The 25,216-nt window shown below is 35.5% G+C and overlaps 1 protein-coding gene across 6 annotated transcripts in view; it reads right to left on the bottom strand.

Annotated features, from left to right (window-relative positions):
* Positions 1-18,392: 18,392 nt before the first annotated feature.
* Positions 18,393-25,216, bottom strand: part of LOC150100421 (myocyte-specific enhancer factor 2-like) — a 287,084-nt gene continuing 280,260 nt past the window's right edge. For 5 of the 6 annotated variants that reach the window (XM_090402909.1, XM_090402910.1, XM_090402912.1 and 2 more), the window contains one exon: positions 18,393-23,992. In XM_090402909.1, coding sequence (XP_090259035.1) covers positions 23,722-23,992 — 271 coding nt within the window. In that variant the 3' untranslated portion in view covers positions 18,393-23,721. The remainder of the gene's footprint in view (positions 23,993-25,216) is intronic. The other variant, XM_090402913.1, reaches the window with a different exon arrangement.

The following is a 25,216-nucleotide window of genomic DNA, read 5'->3' as shown; positions in this document are numbered from 1 at the left end:
GCAGAGACCAACAACCTGCAAGGCGTAAAGAAACACCATAGAAACAACATGATGAGGTTAAATGACCGTTTCAAAAGGATCACCGCCTACCGGCCACAGTATTATTTTTAGACCAGACAGAAATCTATAAATTAGGATTGCGAAAGAAGATGGCAAGAAGTGGAAATTGCTTACATTCATTTTAACAAATAATCGGACATCAGGTCAAATACATGTTTAACATAATTCTAACGTCAAATATATTATGCAATCCAAGTGCTAGTGATAAACTTGGACATTCATGATTAAAAATAAATAAATGATAATGCTTGAAGTTTCCTGAAATATTTTCACGTGGCTCCTAATTCAAACAATGTGCAGAAAAAGCAAAGCTGATTTGGTAACGCTTATTAGGTTGGAACATAGGAGCAGCTCCAATGCAAAATATTACTATTATTATTATTAATAAGTGACACTTCTAGGGAGTCCAAAGACTCATCGAATTAGCAAATAAGCTTTGCTAATTCTGCTAATTATAATTACATTTTAAACCAAGAACGAAGTTCATAGAAATTAAGTCATGAGTTTATAAACTACTTAGAGGAATCATTTAATAATTTCCACACCAATGAACCCCCGCGAAAATGGCGTTTGAGCCTATAGCATTAGTTCACCAGAAACACGATCGTTTTAAGTTTCATAATAGCTTTGGATTAGAGGAGCAGATTATTATTATTATTATTATTATTATTATTATTATTATTATTATTATTATTAGCATTCCATAGAGTCAAAAGACTCATCGTTGGAGACCCACTGTATCCATTAACACATTACCTGTCATACATCTTAAACTTATTCACTGTTGAGGTGCTCACAGCAACTTTTGGCAATCCCTTCCACTCATTCACCACTCTCCAAGTAAAGAACCTAGTCCACACACCCATACAAAACAAACACTTAGGAAAATTCTAAGTATGACCCCTTTTTTTCCTCCTACTCCTCATGTATTGAAAAGTTTCTTCTGTGTCAATCTTATAGTATTCCTTTAGTAATTTATAAGTTTCTATCATATCTGCTCTCCTCTGCCTGTCAGCTAAGTTTTGAAACCCATAGATTCTCAATCTATCCCCATAGGGAACATTCTACACACCTGTCACGAGCTCGATTACTTTTCTCTGAATCATCTCCACTACCTCTATCTTTACTTCTCAATGTGCTCTTCAGCATCCAAATAATCCTCTGAGCTATTTTCTCAACTCTTGCAATATGGCCTCTGAATTTAATTTCAAATCTCGATCCACCATCACCTTCAGATTCCTAGTCTCATGAACTTCTTATAAACTCGTACCATCAATATGATGCGAAGTGTGTAATCTTTTCATACATGAGTGTATTACTTTATATTATACAACATTGAATTGATAACCATTCTCGTTTGTCCACACCGCCAATTTATTTAAATCATCTTGTAACGTATCAAGTGGCGGCTCCTGGCTTGAAATCGTGGGGGGGTGCTGCAACTATCGAAATATACATACACACTGTAAGTACAGTGTATACGTGTTTGGATAAAATATCAAAATTATGGTAAAAATTAAAAAAAAATAATTAAACATGAAAAAATATTGTTTATTATCTATAAAATTATACAGTTTGGAATAATTCAAAATTACTTAAAAATAATATATATTCTTCTTGCTTTATTTCATGAAAAAATATTGTTTATTATTGTTAAAATTATACAGTTTAGTATAATTCAAAATTACTTAAAAATAAAATCTATTCTTCTTGTTTTATTTCGAGCAAAAAGGTCAATAACTTTTTCCTTGATGTTTGTGTGAATGATGAAGAATTTTTTCTCCATTAAAATCATTGCAAGTGCATTTGTTATGTCTTTAATTGTAATGTCCAAATATTTAAAGAGACGGAGTAAACACGATAAGCACTACAAACACTCTACTACTACCAGCGCAAACTGCATATAAACAACAATTCAAATGCGCGACGGACAGTGCCGCATTACGCTAATAGCCCGCATCTCATTATGACATGCATATCCCTAAGTGTTACAAGATGGATTTTTATTATTTTTTATGCAAAATAAGAGAATTGTATAGGATTGTTGATGCTAAAATTAAATAACACAAGCAAATATAAATAAATATAGGCCTGTGTAGCTCAGTGGAAGTGGCGTTTGCACTCCACGGCGCTTGACTGCATGAAGGAAGATTTCTAAGTTTCGAATACAAGAAATTTTTTAAGCCTTTTTTCTACCGGTTCCCGAGTTAGTCGATCTCTGGCACGGGCAAGCGCGTTTTTTCTCCCGGAAACTCGGGTTTTTCGTCCCGTAAACTCAAGAAAATCGACCGTAGACCCCAGACTATTTCGGACATTAAATAGATTGTGTTAGGCTTAGGGATAGGGCTGGATTAACTAATAAGCAAAATAAGCACATGCTTAGGGCATCATGGAAAGTGGGCACCACAGAATTTCTGCTTTAGTTAGATGATGAATTTAATTTAAATTAACTTTTAATTAGTTTCTCATTGTTTTTATCTTTTCTTACTGTTACCTACTTTGTTTCAATCAATAATGACGTGTAGAAGGCCTAATAAAACTCTAACCACGTGCATGACGGTTCGTTTACATCGTATTATCGCTCACGACGCTTTCTGGCCCTACCATTGCGTCAAATGAGGTAATTTTTTTATAATTAACGTAACCATTTTATTTTTTATTTTCCTGTCTGTTTCAGGTCTTGTTTTAATAAATTATGTCTTATAAAAGGCTCCAGAAGCAAATATATAACAAATTAGGTGGTTGTCTCAGAAACGCACCTCCGATAAAAGGCCTATCGCTTTTATAGCGATATAAAAGGCCTGTCGCAGAAGTGCGACTCCGGTAAAATAAGAGTTAATTAAAGCACGAAAGCAGAAGATTTAGCTGTAAGCCGAAAATTAAATTGTTCGTATGATTTTGCCTGTGATATGTGTAACTGTGTTTATTGCTACCTAATATTCAACAAAATAATCTTTTTATTTCTGTATTTAACAGATCCCAAGAACCAAGATGAAACGTGTTCAGTTAAGTAGTGCACAAAAGCGAAAACTATCAAAAAAGAAACAAGAGGAGACTTTGGAGTTAGATTCCAAGACTGCAAAGCTGACTGATTTCTTCACACAAGTTTCACAACATCATATTCCAATTCCTGATCAGAGCCAATCTCCGTCATCAGAAGTGAACACAAATACCACTTTGATCACTTCAAAATCAAAATATGATGATGTTGGAATCATGAAGGCGTCACAAGCAGGTTCATCTAGCACATGTCTCACTACTGACCTCACTTTGTCTGTAAATTCTCTTGATATCTCTACTGCAACTGTTGATGCAAGTTGCTTTATAAAACATTCTGAGGTTGAAATAATTGCTGAAAATGAAAGTTTAGTGGGCCATGGTTATGGTAGTGAAATCAGTCTGCAAAAGATGAAGTAAATATAGCAAAAGATCTAGGGTTGTGGCTTGATTTCTCTGCTGATGACGTGGCTTATTGGACTGCTTGTGGACCCAGTGACTGTCAACACCACAATGGACCATTTGACAAGTCTTACCGACATTTCAATAGTGGCAAACCAGTAAGATATTGTTCGCAGAAACTTTTTGTTGGGACAAAAGCCAATGGTGAGGAATACAAGAGAGAGTGGTTATTGTATTCACCATCAACGGCATCAGTTTACCGCGTTGTTTGTAAACTGCTTGCTCCTAAAAATTTCTCATATTTTGTTACAAGAGAAGGGTTCAGTGACTGGCGAAATACTATTGTAAATGATCACCATGAAAAAAGCACTACTCACCGAGAATATGCTAACATATTTAACTCGCAGACATGGTGTAGGGTTGGGACAACAGTTGGAAAAACAAATTCAGGAAGAGTGCGATTACTGGGAACATGTCCTGAGGCATGTCATAGCTGTTATTCGTACGTGGCTTGGCTTTTCGAGGAACAGAAGAAAGATTTGATCATTACAAAATTGGAACTTTTTAGGGCTGCTTGAGCTCATAAGTCAGTTTGATCCATTTTTAGCAGGTCGCATTGCGAAATAAGGAAATTGTGGCAAAGGAAATCCTTCTTATCTGTCCAAAGCCACCTGTGAGGAACTTATTCAACTGATGGCTCAAAAGGTCCACGTGCTTATTTTTGATGAAGTAAAATATTTTAGTTATTTTAGCTTATCAGTTGATTCAACACCAGATCTGTCACACATCGACCAGTTAAGTGTTGTACTTAGATACTTAAAAGATGGAGAGCCTATTGAACGCTTTTTAACCTTTCCGGAAATGAAAAGCCATACCAGTGAAGAAATGGCAAATCAGGTGTTGCAGTACTTATATAAAGTTTGTCAGCTAAACTTTTCAAAATGTAGGTGTCAGTCTTATGACAACGCTGCTAACATGTCTGGGCGTTATAAGGGGATGCAGCAAAAAAGTTTAGAAACAAACAAGTTTGCTATATATATGCCCTGTCCAGCTCATTCACTAAATTCGGTAGGCTGAAGTGCTGTTGACTGCTGTCAATAGGCGGTTAATTTCTTCTCTACAGTGCGGTTGCTCTATACCTTTTTTTCAGCCTCAACCAGCCGGTGGACAATTCTTAAAGGTTGTATTGGAAATGAAAATGTCTTAAAATCCCTCTCTGATACCAGATGGGAGGCATATGCTATGACAACAGCAGCAATTTTGAAATCTTTCCTTCAAATTTCAGAAGCGTTATACTGTATAGCTGAAGACCAGTCACAAAAGGGAGCCACCTTACCGGCCATTACTGATCAAATATGCGTCCTCATACGCTTCGTATCCATCAGATATTTCAATGTAATATCAGTGGTATTACAATTTTAATATTCACTTCGCATCCAAGTTTGCTTGGACGTATATATACGTCTTGGCCAGTAGCGAAGCTTGAAGAGAAGCAGATAATATTTCAAATAAGATGCAAGAGCTAGAATTCATTTTTATGTTGAATTTTTGGGATGAGATTTTGCAAAATTTTCATAGAGTAAGCCAAGTTAGTTCTACAGAATGAGGATGGCAACTGAAAAACATGTGCAGATCTCTATGGATCATTAGCTGACCAATTGTGCACTTTACGAAATGAATTTGAAAGATATGAAGCAGCTACAAAGGAAGTGCTACCAAATGTTGATTACAAGGCAGCTCAAACTCGCAAATGAATCAGAAAGACGGTACCCAATGACGGAAATGCTCCAGAAGTATATCTGAATGCCAGAGATAAATTACGTATCACAACCTTTTACACAATTGTTGACAAACTTGAAACTGAGATGAGGAGAGATATACAGAGAATTATCAGAGAGATTTTATTTTCTAAGTGATATGCCACACAATGCTACTTCAGTGACTTCATCATCTACTGAAGTTGAAAGGTTTTCTCAGTGTTGTGAAAAGCTGACTGATGCTTACCCAGAGGACTTGAACACTAATTTCTCAGCTGAGCTTCAGCGGTTTTACTCATATGTGCACCATAAGTTCAGTGCAACAAAAAATGTAAAAACAAGATTCAGTCATGCTGAACTTTATAAAATAATTGTAGAAGACAATATTCGTGTGCCTTTCCAAATGTAGACATTGCCTTTCGTATATTCTTAACATTAATGGTCAAAAATTGCTCAGCTGGGCGTTCATTTTCTCAGTTGAAGTATATTAAAAATCCCATCAGTACAACTATGAAACAAGGCAGGTTGAATGCCTTATCTCTACTAAGTATAGAAGCAGACGTGTTACGTAAGATTAATTTTGAGGATCTGATCAAAGACTTTGCAATTAAAAAAGTAGGAGAAAACTTTTCAAATATAAATAAAGTTGAAGTATACAAAAATAAACATTATTTTCCATCTTACTATAAGTTTGGTTTCATTTTGAAAACTAAAAAATTATTTCATGGTTTATTATTGTTTATATTTTGAATTACATATATATATGGGGCACCAAAATCTTTTAAGTACTTAGGGCTTCTATGGGTCTTTATCCAGCCCTGGTTAGGGACCACGAGATGGTAGCACTTGTTGAGCCGTCTCTCTTCACTGCTTGCCGCTTAATTAGTGATAACCTAGGGACAGCTGTCTCTGATTGGTTACCAGTAGAGTTTGAACTGTAGACTCAGTCTCCAAAAGTTAGATAGGGCTAAAACTGCCTCGCCTACTCCCTATATGGGAATATAAGGCGTTAGCTGATTTGATTTTTGATTTTTTTTTTTTTTGAAGATTCCGGAAGAAAAAACCTGATAGCTCCATATGACACTAGCTAATTTACCTTCAAATGAAATGCCCTGATAAATATTCATGTTCTAGATAGAATTCAATCCCAGGTTTTCCAACCAAAGAGCACTCTTGACAATGACTGAGCTATGGATGCTTAGCATTAGAAGTTGTAAATATCCTGGCTTGGGCAAAATGTTTTGAGCTAATATGAAATGCCTGATGAAAGCCGGCATGAATGACCACTCTCCAACCAACTGCAGTGGGTTCGAATCCTACTCTGGACATGGATATTACTGATCGTCTTTAAGTGGGAAATAAATGTCATTGCCCACTGTGAGACCACCCTGCTTATTGGAGGGCTGAATTGGTTTAGAAAAAGTTCCATGTTTGTTCTCTAGAGCAGGGTTTCTGGACAATTTAAAAATAAATTAAAAAACAAAAATATATAAAAGTAATTTAAAAAATCCTTAGTCCTCTCAGTAAAAATGTACTATACGTTAGCAAATAACCTTTCGTGGATGGGAGCAATATAAAATACACACACACATATTTACTGTGTAGTTCAGTGGAAGTTGTGTTTTCACTCCCCAGTGCTAGGCTGCTTGAAGAAAAAGAGTCGCGAGTTCGAGTCTAGTCGCAGAGCAGAGGAACTTTTTTTGACCAGTTCTGAAGTTAGTCAATCTCTAGTAGAGTTTTTTGGCAAGTGTGTTTTTTCTCACAGAACTCAAATCAACCATAGAAATAGAAACTATGTAATAGCCTTGGGCAAGCTATATCTGATTGGCTCCCATGGAGATCGAACTGCCCACTCAGTTTCCAAAAGTTGGAAAACGCTAGAACCGCCTCGCCTACTCCCTATAAGGGAATAAAAAAGGCGTTAGCTGATTTTTTTTCTAAAAATTCCCCCAAATCCTTGTTGTTGAACGTGTGCTGTCATCTCAAGATGACAGCACACATTCTCTCTTATGGTGTCAGCATTCACACATTTGGGGACTCACTTCGCTGAGAGCTACTGCAGGTACAGATGTTGGTGGATATTGACCCCAAAACACTCCCGTGCGAGTGTTTCCAGGATATCCCCAGAATCCTTGCAATGTTTTTGGCAGGTACTCAGCTATCATCAAGGATCATGGCATACACCGCATCGATGTTTTCAGGTGCGATCGCTGTCGAATATCTTCCTTACATGAGGCATCTGTTTTTAAATGATGTCCAGTTTTAAACTTGGCTACTTATCTGGCAAATGTTGGATATGCTGTGGTACAGTCCCCGAAATTCTCACACAAAGTTTGGTGAATCACAATTGTGGAGTTTTCTTCCAGCACAAACAGGTTGATCGTCGACGGCCTCTGTTTCTTCGAATTTTTTCATAACCTCTGACATTTCTTTTTATATATCCTAAAAGAAAAAGAATAAATTATTACATTTTGATTAAATATGAAGTTAAAGGATTTAACATGTTCTTTCTTGTGGATATATTATTATTCCAGATACCTCCAAGGAGTCTGAAGACTCATCGCAGGACACCTACAGCTGTCTCAACCACTACACCGAACCTCTACTATGAATCATCTCCATCAACACCATCTACCGCCTACCTCCACCACTAGTATTTTTTTTTGTCTGTAAATTGTGTGTTCTGAAGGGCCGATTTGTCTGTATGTGGGATGAAAAACCCGAGTTTCCAGGAGAAAAAACTCTGCTACCTCCGTATGAGATCAGCTAACTCACCTTCGATTGAAATCGTACAGATAAAGATTCCTCCCATCGCGACGAGAATCGAATTTAGGCCTATTCCAATCGAAGGGCGCAATGTACTGTCGTTCTTCCAATTGTGCTATGGAGGCACTTGCTTTGATATTATTTTGTTCTTGGTGTTTATCAGAAATTTTCGCCATCCCACCTTGTACTTATATTATTTTGGCACGAATATTCTCCTTTAGTTGTTGGGTTGTCTGAGGCTTGTTCACATACAACTTTTACTTCAAGTAACCCTACAGACCATTCATGCAAAAGTAGGGAACTACAGCTAGAAACATTAACAGCTGTCATGGAACATGGTGTAGAAAGGGCCCATCTTTGTGAAGCCGGAAATGGAATGCATTTACGTGATGTGGTTTTTCATAACTAATAAAAATATTTCCGGGTTCAGTATCTTATTATAAAAAGAATAAGAATAAACAATAATAATAATAAGATAATGCCTTTTATTCCCTTATAGGGAGTATGCATGGCCTTTTAACCCTATCTAGTTTCAAAGACTGAGTGGGCAGTGTAATCTCCACCAGTAGTAGCCAATCAGAGATAGCCGATTAGTGATAGTCATTGGACAATCAGAGATGGCCAATGACTATCACTAATTATAAGCAGCACCCAATGAATAGACGGGAAAACAAGTGCTGCCACTCTTGATGCCTAACCCTAACAGGATATGTTACGGTCTGAAATAATGAGGGTTCTACTGTTGATTTTCTTGAGTTTATAGGATGAAAAACCTGAGTTTCCAGGAAGAAAAAAACCGCTTTCCCATGCGAGTGTTTAAACGTTCGAGACTTAGTCCAAGGACTCATTGTTGGAGAAAGCAGTACTCCACTGCACAACTCACTGTCTCCTCTACTTAATCCTACAACTACACTACCATCTATGCACAACACCATCTACCGTTCATCATCAACAGTATTTTTGGTCTGTAAATTGCATATTCTGACTGCCGATTTGCCAGTATGCAGAATAAAAAACTCGAGTTCTGGGAGAAAGATATCTTGCTATCTCCATATGACACCTTCAAAAAGATTTGTCTCATCAAGACGTGATTGGAACTTGGCGTTCTTCCAATGTGTAACGGGAGCGTTTATTATTATATTATAGTATAGTATAGTATATTTACCTTTTTTCACTAAGTCTATTGTGAACATATTTGCTATATACTTTTCTTAATATCTACTACATAATTTTTTAATTAAAATTATGGTTAACATTTTAATTATTTTATATATACATGCAATGGAACAGCCTCTCTCTAGAATTTCGCCCTTGCTGATCAGCAATAATTCAGCGCCAGGTAAGTACTCCCTATGCGGGAATAAAAGGCATTGGCTGATTTTGATATATTATTATTATTCCTGATACCTCCAAGGAGTCTGAAGACTCATCATAGGAGGACACCTACAACTGTTTCAACCACTACACCAGACCTCTACTAAGAATAACCTCCACCGCCACCACAACTAGTATTTTTTCTGTAAATTGCATGTGTTCTGAAGGACAGATTTGTCTGTATGCGGGATGAAAAACCCAAGTTTCCGGGAGATAAACCCTGCTAACTCCGTATGAGATCGGCTAACTCACCTTCGATCGAAATCATCCAGATAAAGATTCCTCCCATCGCAATGCAAATTGAACTTAGGCCTATTCCAATCAAAGGGCGCAATGTACCACCGTTCTTCCAATTGTGCTATGGAGATGCTTAAATATATACATGTACAACATACATATATATATATATATACATCATCATCAATCATCATCAAATTCCTGCCATGTACCCTCAAGGGGTGTACAGGATATGACAGTACTACATGAAAAAATTACATCATTACTAACTTCCTATCTACAATTTTCCTCCAAATCAGTCTGTTATTTGTCAAGACTCCAACATTATCAGATCTTATATTTCTATCGTCTAAGGCACTTTGTACCGTATCAATCCACCTATATCTTGGTCTTCCTCTGGGTCGTTTTCCTGCCAACCTGGCAGAGAACACTTGTTTTGCTAATCTTTCCTCTCCCATTCTATTTAAGTGACCATACCATCTGAGATTAGCTCTGCTAACGCATTCCTGGATGCTGACAATGTCAAGTTCTTTCCTAATATCCTCATTTTTAATATGATATTGCCATTGATGCCATCTGTTCACGCCTCTAATCTTTCTCAGGACTCTCATATCTGCGGTGGCTAGTCTTTGGTCAAGTGTTTTACTTCTGACCCAGCTCTCAGATCCATAAGTTAAAATTGGTTTGAACACAGTCTTGTATCCAGCTAATTTAGTGTTCCGACTAATTTCTTTCTTATTCCATATGAATTTATTCAATTGACTTCCCACGATACCAGCTTTGCTGATTCTGTTGTCTATTTCTATATTTAGTTTACCATCTTCAGTAAAAATTGTGCCTAAGTAGCTGAAATGTTTTACTTGTTCCACAGGTTCTCCATTCACAACACAGTTGACATTTTCACTGATTCTGCCTATTTTCATTGTCTTTGTCTTTTTATTGCTGACCTTCATACCATATCTATTACAACAGCTATTCAATTTAGTCAGAGAATCTTGCAGACTTGTAGCAGATTTATTTAGAAGTATAACATCGTCTGCATAAAGCAAAGAGCTGACATTAACATCTCCAATTTTGATATCATGTTTAATACCACATTCCTTCATAATGTGATCCATATAGATAATGAATAACAGAGGGGATAATGTACATCCTTGTCTCACACTAGATTTAACATTAAACCATCTTCCTGTACTTCCTTCAATTCTAACTGCTGACTCACAACTCAAATAAAGACTAAGTATTGCTTGATATAATGCCCCATTGACACCATATAACTGCAGCGTATTGAATAGCTTCTCTCTTGGCACCTTGTCATATGCCTTTTCCAAATCGACAAAACTTAAATACAGATCTTTGTTATATTCCCATGCTTTCTCGACTATTTGTCGTAAAGTGAAGATCTGATCCTGACAGCCTCTATTTGGCCTGAATCCAGCTTGTTCATCACCAAGCTTTTCTTCCACAATTCTTCTCAACCGTTTCTCAAGTATGCTTGCATAGATCTTGCCAGGAACACTCAGTAGGGAAATACCTCTGTAATTCTCACATTCAGTTTTATTTCCCTTTTTATATATGGGTACTATGAGAGCTCTACTCCAATCATCGGGAATTCGTCCCTCTGTCCAGGCTTTCTGAACCATGCAGTGCAGCCACTGTAAGACTCTTATACCACCATACTTCAGCATTTCTGGTCGAATATCATCTACTCCTGCTGCCTTTCCACATTTCAAGCCTTTGATGGCTTTTTCTACTTCAAGTATGGATATGTATTCCTGACTGCATGCCTGGTCAGTGTTTTTTATCACTGTGCTGTCATCACTGCTTGTTTCATTTAGCAGTTTTTCAAAGTAATTACTCCATACTTCAAGGATATCTTTTTCTCCTGTTTTCATTTCACCTTTATATATATATATATATATATATATACATATATATATGTATATATACGTGTACAACAAATTTATGTTTAATAAATTATGTTGTATATTTAATTTGCTATTTTTATTTCGAAAACATCTTACTCCACACTATGAAGTAAAAAATATCAATATATAAATTATAAATCTCGTTAATGCTGAAAGAAAAAGAAAGAATGCACAAGGAAGAATAATGTTATTGAATGCAAATTGTATCCTTGGGTCAGAAGTAGATACGATTGTTCAAACTATGAGTGCTCGCTTTACTAGTATATATCAACCTAGTGTATAGTGTAGTGTTACCACAACAGCGGATGATAGTAGAGTTTCTAAAGTTATTGCATAAGAATTCCGCAATATGGACAGATAGAATATCACATTGTATGCTAAAGGAATGTACAGAAAGAACTGGCAAGACCCGTGACAGTTCTGTATAATGTGAGTGTCAGCTAAGGAAATATCCCATATAAATGGAATGAATGTATGATAATCCTATTGAGCAAAGGTTGATTTGTCTATCGACCCATCAGTATCCTGGAGGGATTGTGATGATTCTAGAGAAGTGGATAAGAACTCATATACAGAAGAGGTGTGAATCTGCCAAGGTGACTAGCAGTGTTCCCCAGAGATCAGTCATTGGACCATTCTTGTATAATCTATATATCATATTAATGATATTGCAAAGGACCTGACAGGAGATGTTTAATTGTTTGCTAGTGATTCAAGGATATGCACAGCAAGCAGTGATTAGCTGGGATGTATTGGACGAAATTCAATCAAACTTGGTATAAAGTACACTCTGGAACATGGAGTTTTGATTTACAGGAAAAAAACAACAACAAAGTACAAAATTCTGCCACCTGCATAAAATTGGCACTAGAATCAGCGATATTTGCATAATCGCACTATTTCTACTGATGAGTTGGTGGATATAAAGAAGACCAAAACGGATTCGCATCATCCTGATAAGACTGAGTGCTATGGATCTCACCTTATCAGAACACGTGTTGCTAGTCAAGCTGTACTATTAACAATGCAGTTATGCTAATACCACACTTCGAGAATTCTGGTGTTTGAAGGATAAGAGAAAAAGTCCAATGACAATAACAAATCTTAGAAAAATGATTTTATTTGAAAATAGCATATCTTTAGCAGTAAGGCCAGGACGAAGGTGCAAACAGATTATTCCTCAACAAGTTGAGGAAGATGCAACTGCCATCATGGAAAACCAAATGAATAATGCAAAAGGTTCACAGTGCTTGGACAATATCAAGGGAACTGGACATGCCATACTCAACTGTGTGAAAAATACTACGTTAAATGCTAAGGTATTTCCCCTACAATATCTCCTATGCTCAAGCGTTGCTTCATGGTGATGTGGAAACTTGACTGCAGTTTGTCCTGACGTTCTCAGATCAAATGGCAGTGGAAGATCTTAAAGTGATCTTCCATCAGACCCCTTCGTACTTTTTCGAAGACTTTGTCCAATAGGACTTGTACCATCTCTACTGTTCGGTATAAAGAGATGCTGTGCAACTTTGTTGTTCCACAACTGCAGCACCAAAGCTGCCTGCTTTGAATGTTACAAAAACACTTCACAGAACAATGATTAGTCATGCATTTCCCACAGCATGGCCACCTTGTTTGCCTGATCTCGATTCCTGTGACATTTGGTTGTGGGGCCATCTGAAACACATGGTATATGAAGGACATGTTCCTGATTTAGCAACCTTGAAAGACAGAATAATATAGCATGTAAGGCAAATCAATGCAGATCTATTGCATCTCACTGTAGAAAATGCCATTCACAGAATGCAGTTCTTAGAGCATTTGAAAGGAGGACATATTGAACATCTGTAAGTTATATGAACACCAAAATTGATTTGTCTCTTCTAGCAATTACTGTTTAATTAATCCCCCAACTATACGTGTATAGTGTCAAGTGTCCCTAGTGGCAGAAGTTTGTACTATTTTTTATCTTCTGTAAATCAAAACCCCTTGTTCCAGATGTACCTACCCCAAGTTTGGTTGAATTTCATCCCAAACATTTTTCACTACATCTGAATACCTCCTTTTTTAATTACGGCCACCGTCTGTGTGTATTTCATTTACAGAGTGATTTCGAAAGTGTAGGCAAACTGATGAGGCTAGATATCTTGGAGTTACCGTGAATAGAAAGTTGAAAAGTCATAGAAAAAATTGCAAATACAACTCAGAGGATAATTGCCATGGTGAATCAAACACTGACATGTAAAGATAGCAAGTTTGCCTTTACAAGGCAAATGATACAGTTGCATCTAACTGTGTGCAAACTGGGTCTCCGCGTTCCAAGGGAATAAAAAAAAAAAGGCTAAAGTCAAAAGGCTACGGAGAAGAGTCACAAAAATAATATCAGATTATGGAATGTAGATTACGAGTATAGATTGAGTGTGGACTGCAGACACTGATGGACAGGAGAAAAATGTGATATGATTACACTCTATAAACGTCTCAAAGGGTTTTACAGGATATCAGGTGATGAAATTTTTCATTATATAGAAGGTAGGGAGATAATAAGAGAGCATTTATGGATGTTAAATTTGCATGCAGTTAAAAACGCTACCTCATTCATACTTCCTCACAGGTCATTTGTTCCAACCAGCATAGTAAACTTGTTATCACTGCTCCTCTCAGACATACTTTTGACACCTGCTTCATTTTCACATTTTTTATCATAGGGCCCCCTTACAGCACTATGCTATTTTCCACCATTCCACTGCATTCATCTGCCAGTGCACCTCCAACTATCAATCTCTTGTCTAAGTGTCCTATCACACTTTGCACAAAACACTTTGATAAATTCACTTTCATACAATGTTAATAATTCATACAGTGTTAATAATTTTTAGTGTTTTTGTGCACTATGGTAGAGTACAATTATAACTGGAACAAAGGAACAGAAGTGAAAAAATTGCAAACCCATGTTTAATGCACAAAAACTGATGCAGAGGAGAAAGTGATAAAAGAAATTATTATTATTATTATTATGTGACACCTCCAGCGAGTCCAAAGGCTCATTGAGGGAGAGCACCTACTCTACATCTCTCTCTGTCTCCACCACTCAGTTCAACAACTACACCATCTACCACCATCACTAGTATTTCCACAGTCGATGACAAACATCCATGCCGATGGGGGGATTCGAACCCATAGCCTTTTGACTGGAGAGTGGATATGCTAACTACTCAGCCAACCAGGATGGTGAATATGAAGGTGAACAAAAATTAATGGCCAAAGGATCTTGGTCTCACACCATCTATTGTGAATATGCCTGTATAAAGGCAAACATGTGAAAGAATCTGTTTCTTAAAGTGAACAATAATAACAAAAAGGGGGGAAAAAATCTTCTGGTGACATCTTAAAGCATGCCGAAAGAGATGACAGTTGTGTTCTGAGATTTCAGCAGGAATGGTATGATGATTAGAAAGGGCGAATCATAATACATCAGTTCTTCAAAAAGTTCTTAAAAAATATATAGAATAGAAAAAACAAAGAATAATAAATGATGCTTTAGCCTGTTATTGAAAGATTTATGAATAGAAGAAAGAAGCCATGTTTCAGTTATCTCTTGATAATTTCTGATAAAAAAGGCTGAAATGCCAAATTAATTTTTTTTTGTATTTTCTCATACTGTTTATACTGCATTATATTATTTTGCATTAAAAACTACATGTTAAATTCTAACTGTATGCATCCTGTGAATAATTAGCAGAAATAATCTTCAAAATGTGAACTACTTATACATATATATACTGTAAACAAATAAGCAATAGGGTGTGATTAATTAGTGGAGCAGGTTAAATTCAACTTATGTAAAATTCATGTTATATAAACTTTGCAGAACATAAGCCATAACTTTCTAGAAAAAGTTCCACGTTTGGCTCTAGAGTAAGATTTCTGTATCTAACTTTTAGGATATCCTATGAGTAGACAGACATATTAGACCCTTGTTCTTCAACAAATTTCCTGGGCCACCAAAAATTTCTTCATCTCTCAGAAATAACACTCCAGCCACATATATCAAATTTTCTAACCTCTAAGCAGCAGCAGAAGTCAACTAACTAAAAATTGTAATTTTATATAACATTGGATTTAATAAATAAAATACTATCTACATTGGTTTATGTTTCTCTCTTAGGCATCAGCCGGTCTGCGAAATATTTCTATTTTCCCCGGTCCGCAGGTGTAAAAAGGTTGAAGAATGCTGTATTAGACAAGCTTATGTGTTACACATAACCTTTCTAATGCTTGTCTAACATCCAAACACTGTATCTCAAAATTAAAATTAAAAGTGACAATAATGATGGTGTAATTTATTAAAATTGATTATCTAACTTTTAGGATAGCCTAAGAGTTAGACAGACACATTAGACAAGCTTATGCGTTATACATAGGCTTTCTAATGCTGTTCTAACATCCAAACACTTATTTCAAAATTAAAAGTGACAATAAATGATGTTGTAATTTATTAAAAATGAAGGTAGAGCAATTTAGATGGCAGGAAATTTTTTATCCAACTAATAAGATCATCTCTTCTTACAGGAAGTCTGAAATGACTTGAAAAAGAAATTTGTGATCTCTAGGGCCGAGTTCTTTGATGATTATCTAAGCTGACCATTCTAAAATACTATTGATAATAAAGTGCTATAGTTTTACATCCTTTTGTGGGTGAGATTCATATTAAAAAAAAAAAAAAGGGAAAAAAAATACTCTTCTGTACAAATAATTATGTAGCTAAAAATAAGAATTTTTTGGCCAAAGAATTTATAATCAAACATCCAAATGAAATGTTTTCAGGCACTTATCTTTTAAAACAGTTATTTTATAACTGTCTGGAAAGGCTTATGTGTTCGTCACACATGTTGATTGGATTTTAACGGTATAGATGCAAACACAGATTGATAAGAAAATAACTATTTATTATTATAACCATTTATTAACACAAATGCTAATATTTCGTTGGTATTATATCCAGCATCTTCAGAGCATTACAGTAGCGATACAACTGCAATCCGGTGTAACAGTGGGACTAGTATGAGTAATTGTAGCATGCAACACAAAGACTAAAGTCCTAATTAGGTGCCATCTACGTTTAAAAAAAAAAGATATTAATTTGGTCTTAGGATGACTGTCTCGCAAATCTTTGGTAGATTTATACAGCCATACTTGTTGATGTTTGAAGTATGTTTCAAGGCTTCTGATGATTCCAGGAACAACCTCTCTGACTTGTAAAAGCTTCTGTGCAGTACTTTTGTTTTTTCCCAATTGATGCTGTGTGCAGGGGTATCCAAAGCATGGTCTGCCAGACCCGACTTGCCATAGCGAAAGTGCTGGATATATTTTTTGTGTTCATCGAGGCAGATATCCACAGTTCTTCCTGTCTGTCCATAGTAGGCTCAATGACATGAACAGGGCACTTCATAGACTCCTGGATGATATAAAGGAGAGAATCTGTCCTTAGGTGAACGGATGAGAGTTACCAATTTCACATAAGGTTTAAATGCAGTGTATAGTTGGTGTTTGTTAAGCACCCTAGATATCTTTTCAGATGTGCCTTTAATGTATGGGATGGTGGTAGTTTTGTTGTAGTCTTCTGTGATAGATAGTGGGGGGGGATGTATTTGGGGAGCATTTAGTATTTTATCTATCTTATGGGGGATTATAGCCAATGGTCAGGAAGGTGTGATGCAGGTGAGAAAGTTCAGCAGTGAGAGCAATGTCATTGGAACAAATTGCTCTAGCTCTATGGATTAGTGTTTTTAAGATACCATATTGTTGAGAAGGGTGATGGTGTGATTGATTGTCTAAATATCTCCCTGTATGTGTGGGTTTTCTATAAACCGAGAATGATAAGGAACCTTCTGGAAGACGTGTGATAAGTGTGTCCAGGAAGGGCAGACTGTCATTGGCTTTTAGTTCCATTGTAAAGTGGATTTTAGGGTGTGGCTATTTCAACACAGCCACTCTCAAACCTAGTCTCTTGCTACGCTATGTTGATGATGTGTTTGCTATTTGGCCACATGGCCAAGACACATTGAATACATTTTTAGTGCATCTAAATGTGAAATCCCTATGTGAAATTGGCAACTCTCATCCGTTCACCTAAGGACAGATTCTCTCCTTTATAGCACCCCAGGAATCTATGAAGTGCCTCATTCATGTCATCGAGCCTACTGTGGACATCCGCCTCGGTGAACACAAAATATATCCGGCACTTTCGCTATGGCAAGTCAGGTCTGGCAGACCATGCTTTGGATACCCCTGCACACAGGATCAATTGGAAGAAAAAAAACAAAAGTACTACACAGAAGCTTTTACAAGTCAGAAAGGTTGTTCCTAGAATCAACAGAAGCCTTGAAACAGACTTCAAACCTCAACAAGTATGGCTGTATAAATCTACCAAAGATTTCGGAGACAGTCATCCTAAGACCAAATTAATATATATATATATATATATTTTTTTTTTAAACTTAGCTGCCACCTAATTAGGACTTTAGTCTTTGTGTTGCACGCTACAATTACTCATACATAAAGCGTATGAGTAATAAGCGAGACAAACACCAGATTGTGGTTGTCTCGCTACTGTAACAAACTTTGTTTGTATGCTCTAAAGATGCTGGATATAACACCAGCGAAATATTAGCATTTAAGTTAATAAATAGTTATTTTCTTATCAATCTGTGTTTGCATCTATACTGTTAAAATCCAATCAACAAGTTATTTTATAAGCAGCATTTCTTATCTGAATGGCTGATTTATGATTACATGTTGTGTGGTCAATGGAATTTGGATTTGAAATGTTGGTTATTAATGCATATAATCAATAAATAAAAATCCAAACTTTATAATAGTACTAATAGCTTTATTCTGACAGGCAGATAAAAATACACGAATATCTGCAAGATGTGTTTTTGGTGCCAACAGTTTTACTGGCAAACTGGTCTACAATATCAACATGCGTTTTAAACAGCAAATTACAACATAACCCAACATGTGTAAGGAGGAGAAGGAAGAGAACTGCTGGCTGCCTAGCGAAGGTCTATACAAGTGCTTGTGCAATAAGAAATAGAAGGCACCCTTGCCTATGTATTCTCAGTGTGACTAATTTAATATCACAATCAGTAACATGGCCATTTCAATGTCCAATCACACAGTATATTCACAGCATCTAAACAGTTTGCACAAAAATAACTATTATATAAATATCTAAAATAAGAACTAATGCCACTAAGTCGGTAATAGGCAGCTATTCTATTGAAGAATCATGTATTTACAATATAATACTCATTAAGAAATAAGGCAAAGCATAATTTACATTTTGCTTAATGCAGGTGCAAGCACTTTCATGAGATTCCATACTAAGTTTACACAGCATTGTCACTGAAAAAACACTACATACACGAAAATAGGTTTCCACATCCCAGTTTGGTTCATGTTGAAAATCTGGCATTTTTGTACCTTTAGCAGTTTGCAATTATCTGCTTCATTTTATATATCTAATGTCACAAATTAAATTGAAAAATTACAACTGGAAAAGGTGCATATGAAATTTCCAATGATTTAGATTTATTTATTGGAAGGAAGGCAAAGTACAAAATGTTGTTTCAGTCAACAGCATATGAAAGCCAAAATCTAAAAATATCATTCCCAAACTTCTTATTTTGTACATCTGCTTCACATTTACACTAGTAAGAGTATGTGTGGAATGGATGATAACATGCTGGTGCACTCATTTAAGATATTCAGGCACTAAGTAAAATAAATGTGGAGAGGAGAAATAAAAGAAAAAGATACTAGTTTCTTTTTTGCTGATATAATGACAACTGAAATTTAAATTAAAAATAACTAACTAAAATCATGCAAAATTTAGAAATATGTAATGCAGAAAGAAAGAAAGTTCCACAATTGAACAAAGTTTGATAAAATTTCATAAGAAGTTTTATTAAATATCAGGCCTCTATCAGGCACTAATAAAAAATGCCACTGTTTTCATTATGCTGTTAATTCAATATTTAATATTCAATCAATATACTGTTGGAAAATGATAAGGAATCATCATGAAAGGAGAAGAAATAACTTTTTTTAAATATAAATAACAGTTTTTATGCTACAACTTTCTCACAAAGTCTCTTCAAGTACTTAAAAATATCAGTCGCATTATGAAGTTTATAATGTACATTCCTCAGAGTCCACAGCATTGCTACGTACCATGTGAAGTTTTAATTTATATGATGTGGAGCACTTTAATCTCAAACGAGAGTACAATCACTAACTATTGGGTTAGTGAGTGTCTTACACAAACATATATATATATATATATGTATATGTATATACATATTTCTTATTACAATATTATAAATGCTGATGACTACAGATGACAACATTCACTTAAACTATTAAGTACATTTAATATACATGTACATAATCTAAGATTAATAATGGAACATGAGAACCCGATCAACAATTTTATTTAAATCCAACCACTGTCTTTGCAATATTTTTCCTTCTGACTTCTTGTTTCCACCAAAGGGATTTGCTGAGTATTATGCAATACCCTAAATATTATAATCTAAAAAATGGCACAACCAAGTCTGAATTTATGGCACAGTTAGCTTTGTGAAAGGATTATGCTACAAAGTGCTGACAATATCAAACATGAACTTGATATTTTCATTTACCAGTTTTTCTTCCATACAATAATTACTAATTTTTGTAAAAAGGAGTATTCCAAATTATGGGAATATTGCTGTTGAAATAAATTCACATTTGGTAATTTTGTGCTTAAAATGAACTGATGAAGAATTACTCATTGTTATTAATGTTTCCTCTATTTCTACAATTTTACATAAATCAGCACCAGCAAGAAGAGTACTTCAGCTTAATGAAGTTCTGTATCTATGTAAGATATATACGAATTATTTACGCTTGATACTAGGAAAAAAACCCTCAATTTAAAAACTTTTCATCAGAAGAAGATTTTGTGCACTGATTTAAAAAAAAAGTTTATTCTGATGATAAAAATTGCACTTCATAATATGTCAAGGGCCTCAAGTTGGAGGAATTAAAGCTGAAAATATAAACTAGGTGAACTATAAAATGATGCATTCTTCAAACATTTCATCATGAGTTTTTCTTCAACATGAAGAATTTTTCCTTATTTATCAATAACAAGATGAAGACATTGTATAAACCAAATTTTTATAGATTAAAAACATGTAGTGCATTTGATGATTGCATGACATTTGTGTATCACAGATATACATTAAGTGGGGAAGTGTTGACAAAGATGCTGAAAGGAAGAACAGAGGTTGATCACGTGGTTAGTGTTATGAAAAAAAAGGTAAGGTCAAAATGACCAAATTCTTGACCAATGACCAGAATGAAAATTTTAAGTGGACCCCTAGTAGTATCAGTTTAGAAAAGGTACTCTCAGAGCACAGCATAAAGAGCTAGTACAAGAATAAGATTAAAACTGCTGTTCAATATCTATGTATATCTACCACTGGCAGTTGCAGTAATATCCCAAAAGTAAATATTCTGTGGCAGATGTGTAGTAGTATTTTAGCAAAGAATCTTTATCTGACCAAAATATGTTGAAATATATAGTTTCTGAGAACAGATACCACTTTCAATTTTAAGTATCGTTAATTCTTTTATCACATATATTCAAGCAATCTTTGTCCAAAATAATTGTTGCATGCAATTTGTAGGATAATTTATGCTGATCATAAATACAAAATACATCTAAGCAGTTGTAAAAAAGTATTTCCAGTTCTACTTCTAAATTTCTCATTATGCACTTGGAGTAAATCTCAAACATCAGAAATGAGTAATATTTCATAAAAACCTCTTGAGACAAACAAACATAACTTATTGTAAATATAATTAAAGAAATAAATTAATTCCCTAAATTATATAAGAACTGTTGGATCTTCAGAATTCACTACTAACAGTCATTTTAGTAACAATCAGTAGCACTCAAATTTTGATTTTTAAGCACTCTTAAGAAATTGTTTTAATTTCTGGCCAGTGATATGATGTACAAAAATACATTTATACACACTTCGTTATATATAAATTGCAACCGTTTGTTTTCTTTTTTTTTTTTTTTAATGATTCAATTAAATATACACTTTATGCATATACAGACTTACATAATATATAAATATTCTGTGCACATTCTAAAATAAATTAGGAAATTTCTTATTCTATTAAAACTATATTTTTAAACTGCTGTTTTGCATGTAATTCATAACAATAGGATGCCAGGTATCTATTAACTATTTGTCTGAATACTACGCACAATCTACAAAGACTAATGATGATTTTATATTATTGAAAACTAACTATACAGTGTGGTAACTACAGTATGGCAGATCCTGCAAGCAAGGCATGAAAGACAAATATACCTGGTGCAAAAAGTAGCAGGTTTCAATTAATTTTTCTCTAACTGTGAGCATTTATGAAAGGCATATGGTGTTTAGAACACAGAATGATTGTCATATTTCATGGTGCTGAAGCATGCTTTTTGTTGTTATGTGGACAGTGAAATGCAAATATTTGTATGAGGCACATTAGCCCAGTAATTCTATTATAACTACTTACCTATATATCCCTTAGCTGTACATTGCTATAAAATTTGTATTCATTTAGCATCATTTTAATTTACAAATAAATTTTCTTTACTGTACATTTCTAAATGTCCTTCATAGGCTAGCCAGCCTGCTTCTCCCTTCATTTAGCTTTATCTGGCCATAGATCTCTCTTTAGTACAAAAAAACTGACAAATATCAGTCTAACAATACAGTATCTAGATAACTGGATCACAAGTTCTTCTGTGCTTAGCTGTTGGCTACCACACAAGCAACATTCCACACAGAGGTATGTATATACTAATGCTGATATTACTTCTTTTAAGGGAAAACAGGGTATCCTGAAAAATATTACAAGTACTGAAACCTACCAAGTACCAGTCCAAAAGTCCAAACAAGCAAGAACATATTGCACAAAGTGTCACAAACTAAGAAGCAAACAATCTATCACAATGCACTAAAAGTTCTGCACACATGTGGTATGATGCACCAGCAAACAGAATAAAAAAATTGTCTTGCTATTAGAAACCAATGGATGTCAAGAAAGAGAAAATATTACTTAAATAAATCAGAGCTCAATGATCATGTTTAAAAAAAAGGAATCCCAGATTAAGTACTATGTTTCTCAACATATAGCTGATTTTTAATAATAATACCCTGCAAATTCTAAAGAAAACAAAGCAAAAAAAAAGTAGACATCAAATTGCAATTATGTTTGTTATGAAGGAAACTATGTGCTCTGAGGGAATGTACCTAGTGAAAAGAGCCCTTTCTCCAATTTCTACTAAATGAAAGATTAACAAAAACCACTGAAACAACAACAACAAGCATTAACTTTAGAAAACTTTTTCTAAATTCCAAATAATATCTTTGGAGTCATAATTTATGTCTTCTTAACAGGCTTTGGTATAAAATCCTCCCTACAGTGTATACTAGGGCCATCTCACTAACATAATACATAAGACCCGTGTCTGCATCACACACACAAAGGCAAAGAAGAGATGGGAGGAGGAGGAGGAAGAGGAAGAAAGGACAGAGTAACTGGTGCTGTGAATACTGGCAGTGCAAGTCCTAGTTGGGAAAAGGATGTTTTTCAGGGTAAATGGTACAACTGTGGACTGTAAGAATCCACAAGGGAAGCCATCCTGGCTGCCACTGACAGTTTCACTTTGTTTTCTAACTGGTTTGGATTTAGATGCACATGCAGGTTGCATACCTATTAATTCCACCGATGAATGCACTGCATCCAGCACTCCCACAGTGTTGAGATTTCTTGTCCACTGTCTATGACTATCAGGAGCACTGCTGTTTCTGAGAGGTAGACATTGCAGCCATGTTGTCCCAAATGCCCACATGAGGGCGCCACATGTCACTGATTAGTTGGCAACAAGCAATGAGAAAGTTTCATACTTGGCACCACTAAAGTTTTATTGTGCTAGTGGCGCTATCGACCTGCTGATAAAAACTGGTGCTGACTATAGGATGGATGCCCCCCTGTGGGACTAGGTCATAATGCCACAACAAGCAATCACCACACAGAGAAAATCTCTGGAACTCTTCTATTTCTAGTGATGTACACTACGTTGCCCAACCTTCAGCTATCAGACGAGGCCTCTTAGAAGGTCCATCATAGTCAGTACCAAGAATACTTGTATCTGGGGAAGATGAGGTTGAAGAGGTCAAAGGGTGACCTGGCACAGAGGGTGGTCTATGTAGAGTGTGGTTCATTCCATCCCGAGGTGGTGATATTGGCTCACTCTTGATCTTAATTGGGAGAGGCGATGATGAAGGAGATGGAGTCCCATTGTTAATTGACAAATGAGGAAGGCTACTGACTGTGGCACTTGGGCTACAAGAAGAGAAAAAAAAATTAAGTAATGTTTTATAAGAACTATATCTTGAAATACATGGTTTCTATAAAAGAATTATAGTATTTTAAATGGAAATATTCATTAAACAATTTCCAAGATATAACAGTAATAAATACTGTGAAAGGCAGGATGAGGTACAGCTTTTTCTTGGGGGGAGGGAAGGAATTAACCATGTAAACTTCACACTTGGCATACATTCAATTAGTAACTCTGCTACTACCAAGTGATTCCACATTTCCAAAATCTGATAGCTCTAATTTATGTACTTTATCCTTTATGTATCTCTATAGCAGACAAAAAAAATCTTAAGGATGTATGATTGGGACTATGGTATGAGGGTCCTGCTATCCAAACTCCTATTCTGGAAAGAAATGGGCATCCTATAAATTGGTGATTCTCAATGTTACCAGTTTCCTTCAATAATTATGTCATTGCTTGATACATTTATCACCAGGTAGATTAGCTCAATAGAGACACACAAGTTCTCACTACACACAGATCACTAATTCAAATGACATAAACCTAAACCATAAAACATTCTGAGTGTTTTGTTTGAACTGAATGGGATGGATATTACATGTAGATGTGGTCACTTAGATCTGAAGAGAAGATATATATTCAGCTGTAAGGAGTATTCAGACAACAAAAAATGATACTGGGTCTACAGAACATTGGTCATAAGGATAGAATGAGGGCATACAATGTGCAGTCTTGTGGCAAAGAGACAAAAGGGTGATATGATTGTGACATTTAAGCTGTTCTGAGGCATTTACTAGATTGACACTGGGGAGTTTTTCATCTGGAAGAATGAGGAGGAAGGAACAAGGATACAAGGCCACCCTGGAAATTGCTGGATGGCCTCTTGTCTTTGGCACACCTGTTATTAAACAGGATTGACAAGGCTACTGCCAACTCCCTGGATCATACTCTTAAGATACATGGTGATATATCAAGTCCTATTGCTAACTGACATCAAGTTACTTAATTCTTCTTATATCACCTGCTTGCTCAGTAAGCCATCATTTCCCATTCCCTTTCCCATTTCCTGAATTGTCCTCCACTGAATACTTCAATATGCTCTCTGCAGCAGTTACCAATCTACCATCTTCATATATTAACATCATCTTACCATAATCATTCTTCCTTCTACTTGCCACATATCAAAAAACTCGCTAACATTTTTGGTTGGCCTGCTTTGCTAA

This window comes from Typopeltis vanoorti, chromosome 13, assembly GCF_054136105.1.
Source record: "Typopeltis vanoorti isolate ZY-2024b chromosome 13, IOZ_Tvanoo_1.0, whole genome shotgun sequence".
Lineage (NCBI taxonomy): Eukaryota > Metazoa > Arthropoda > Arachnida > Uropygi > Thelyphonidae > Typopeltis > Typopeltis vanoorti.
Note: the sequence above shows the minus strand (reverse complement) of the source record. Positions and strands in the feature narration are given on the sequence as shown.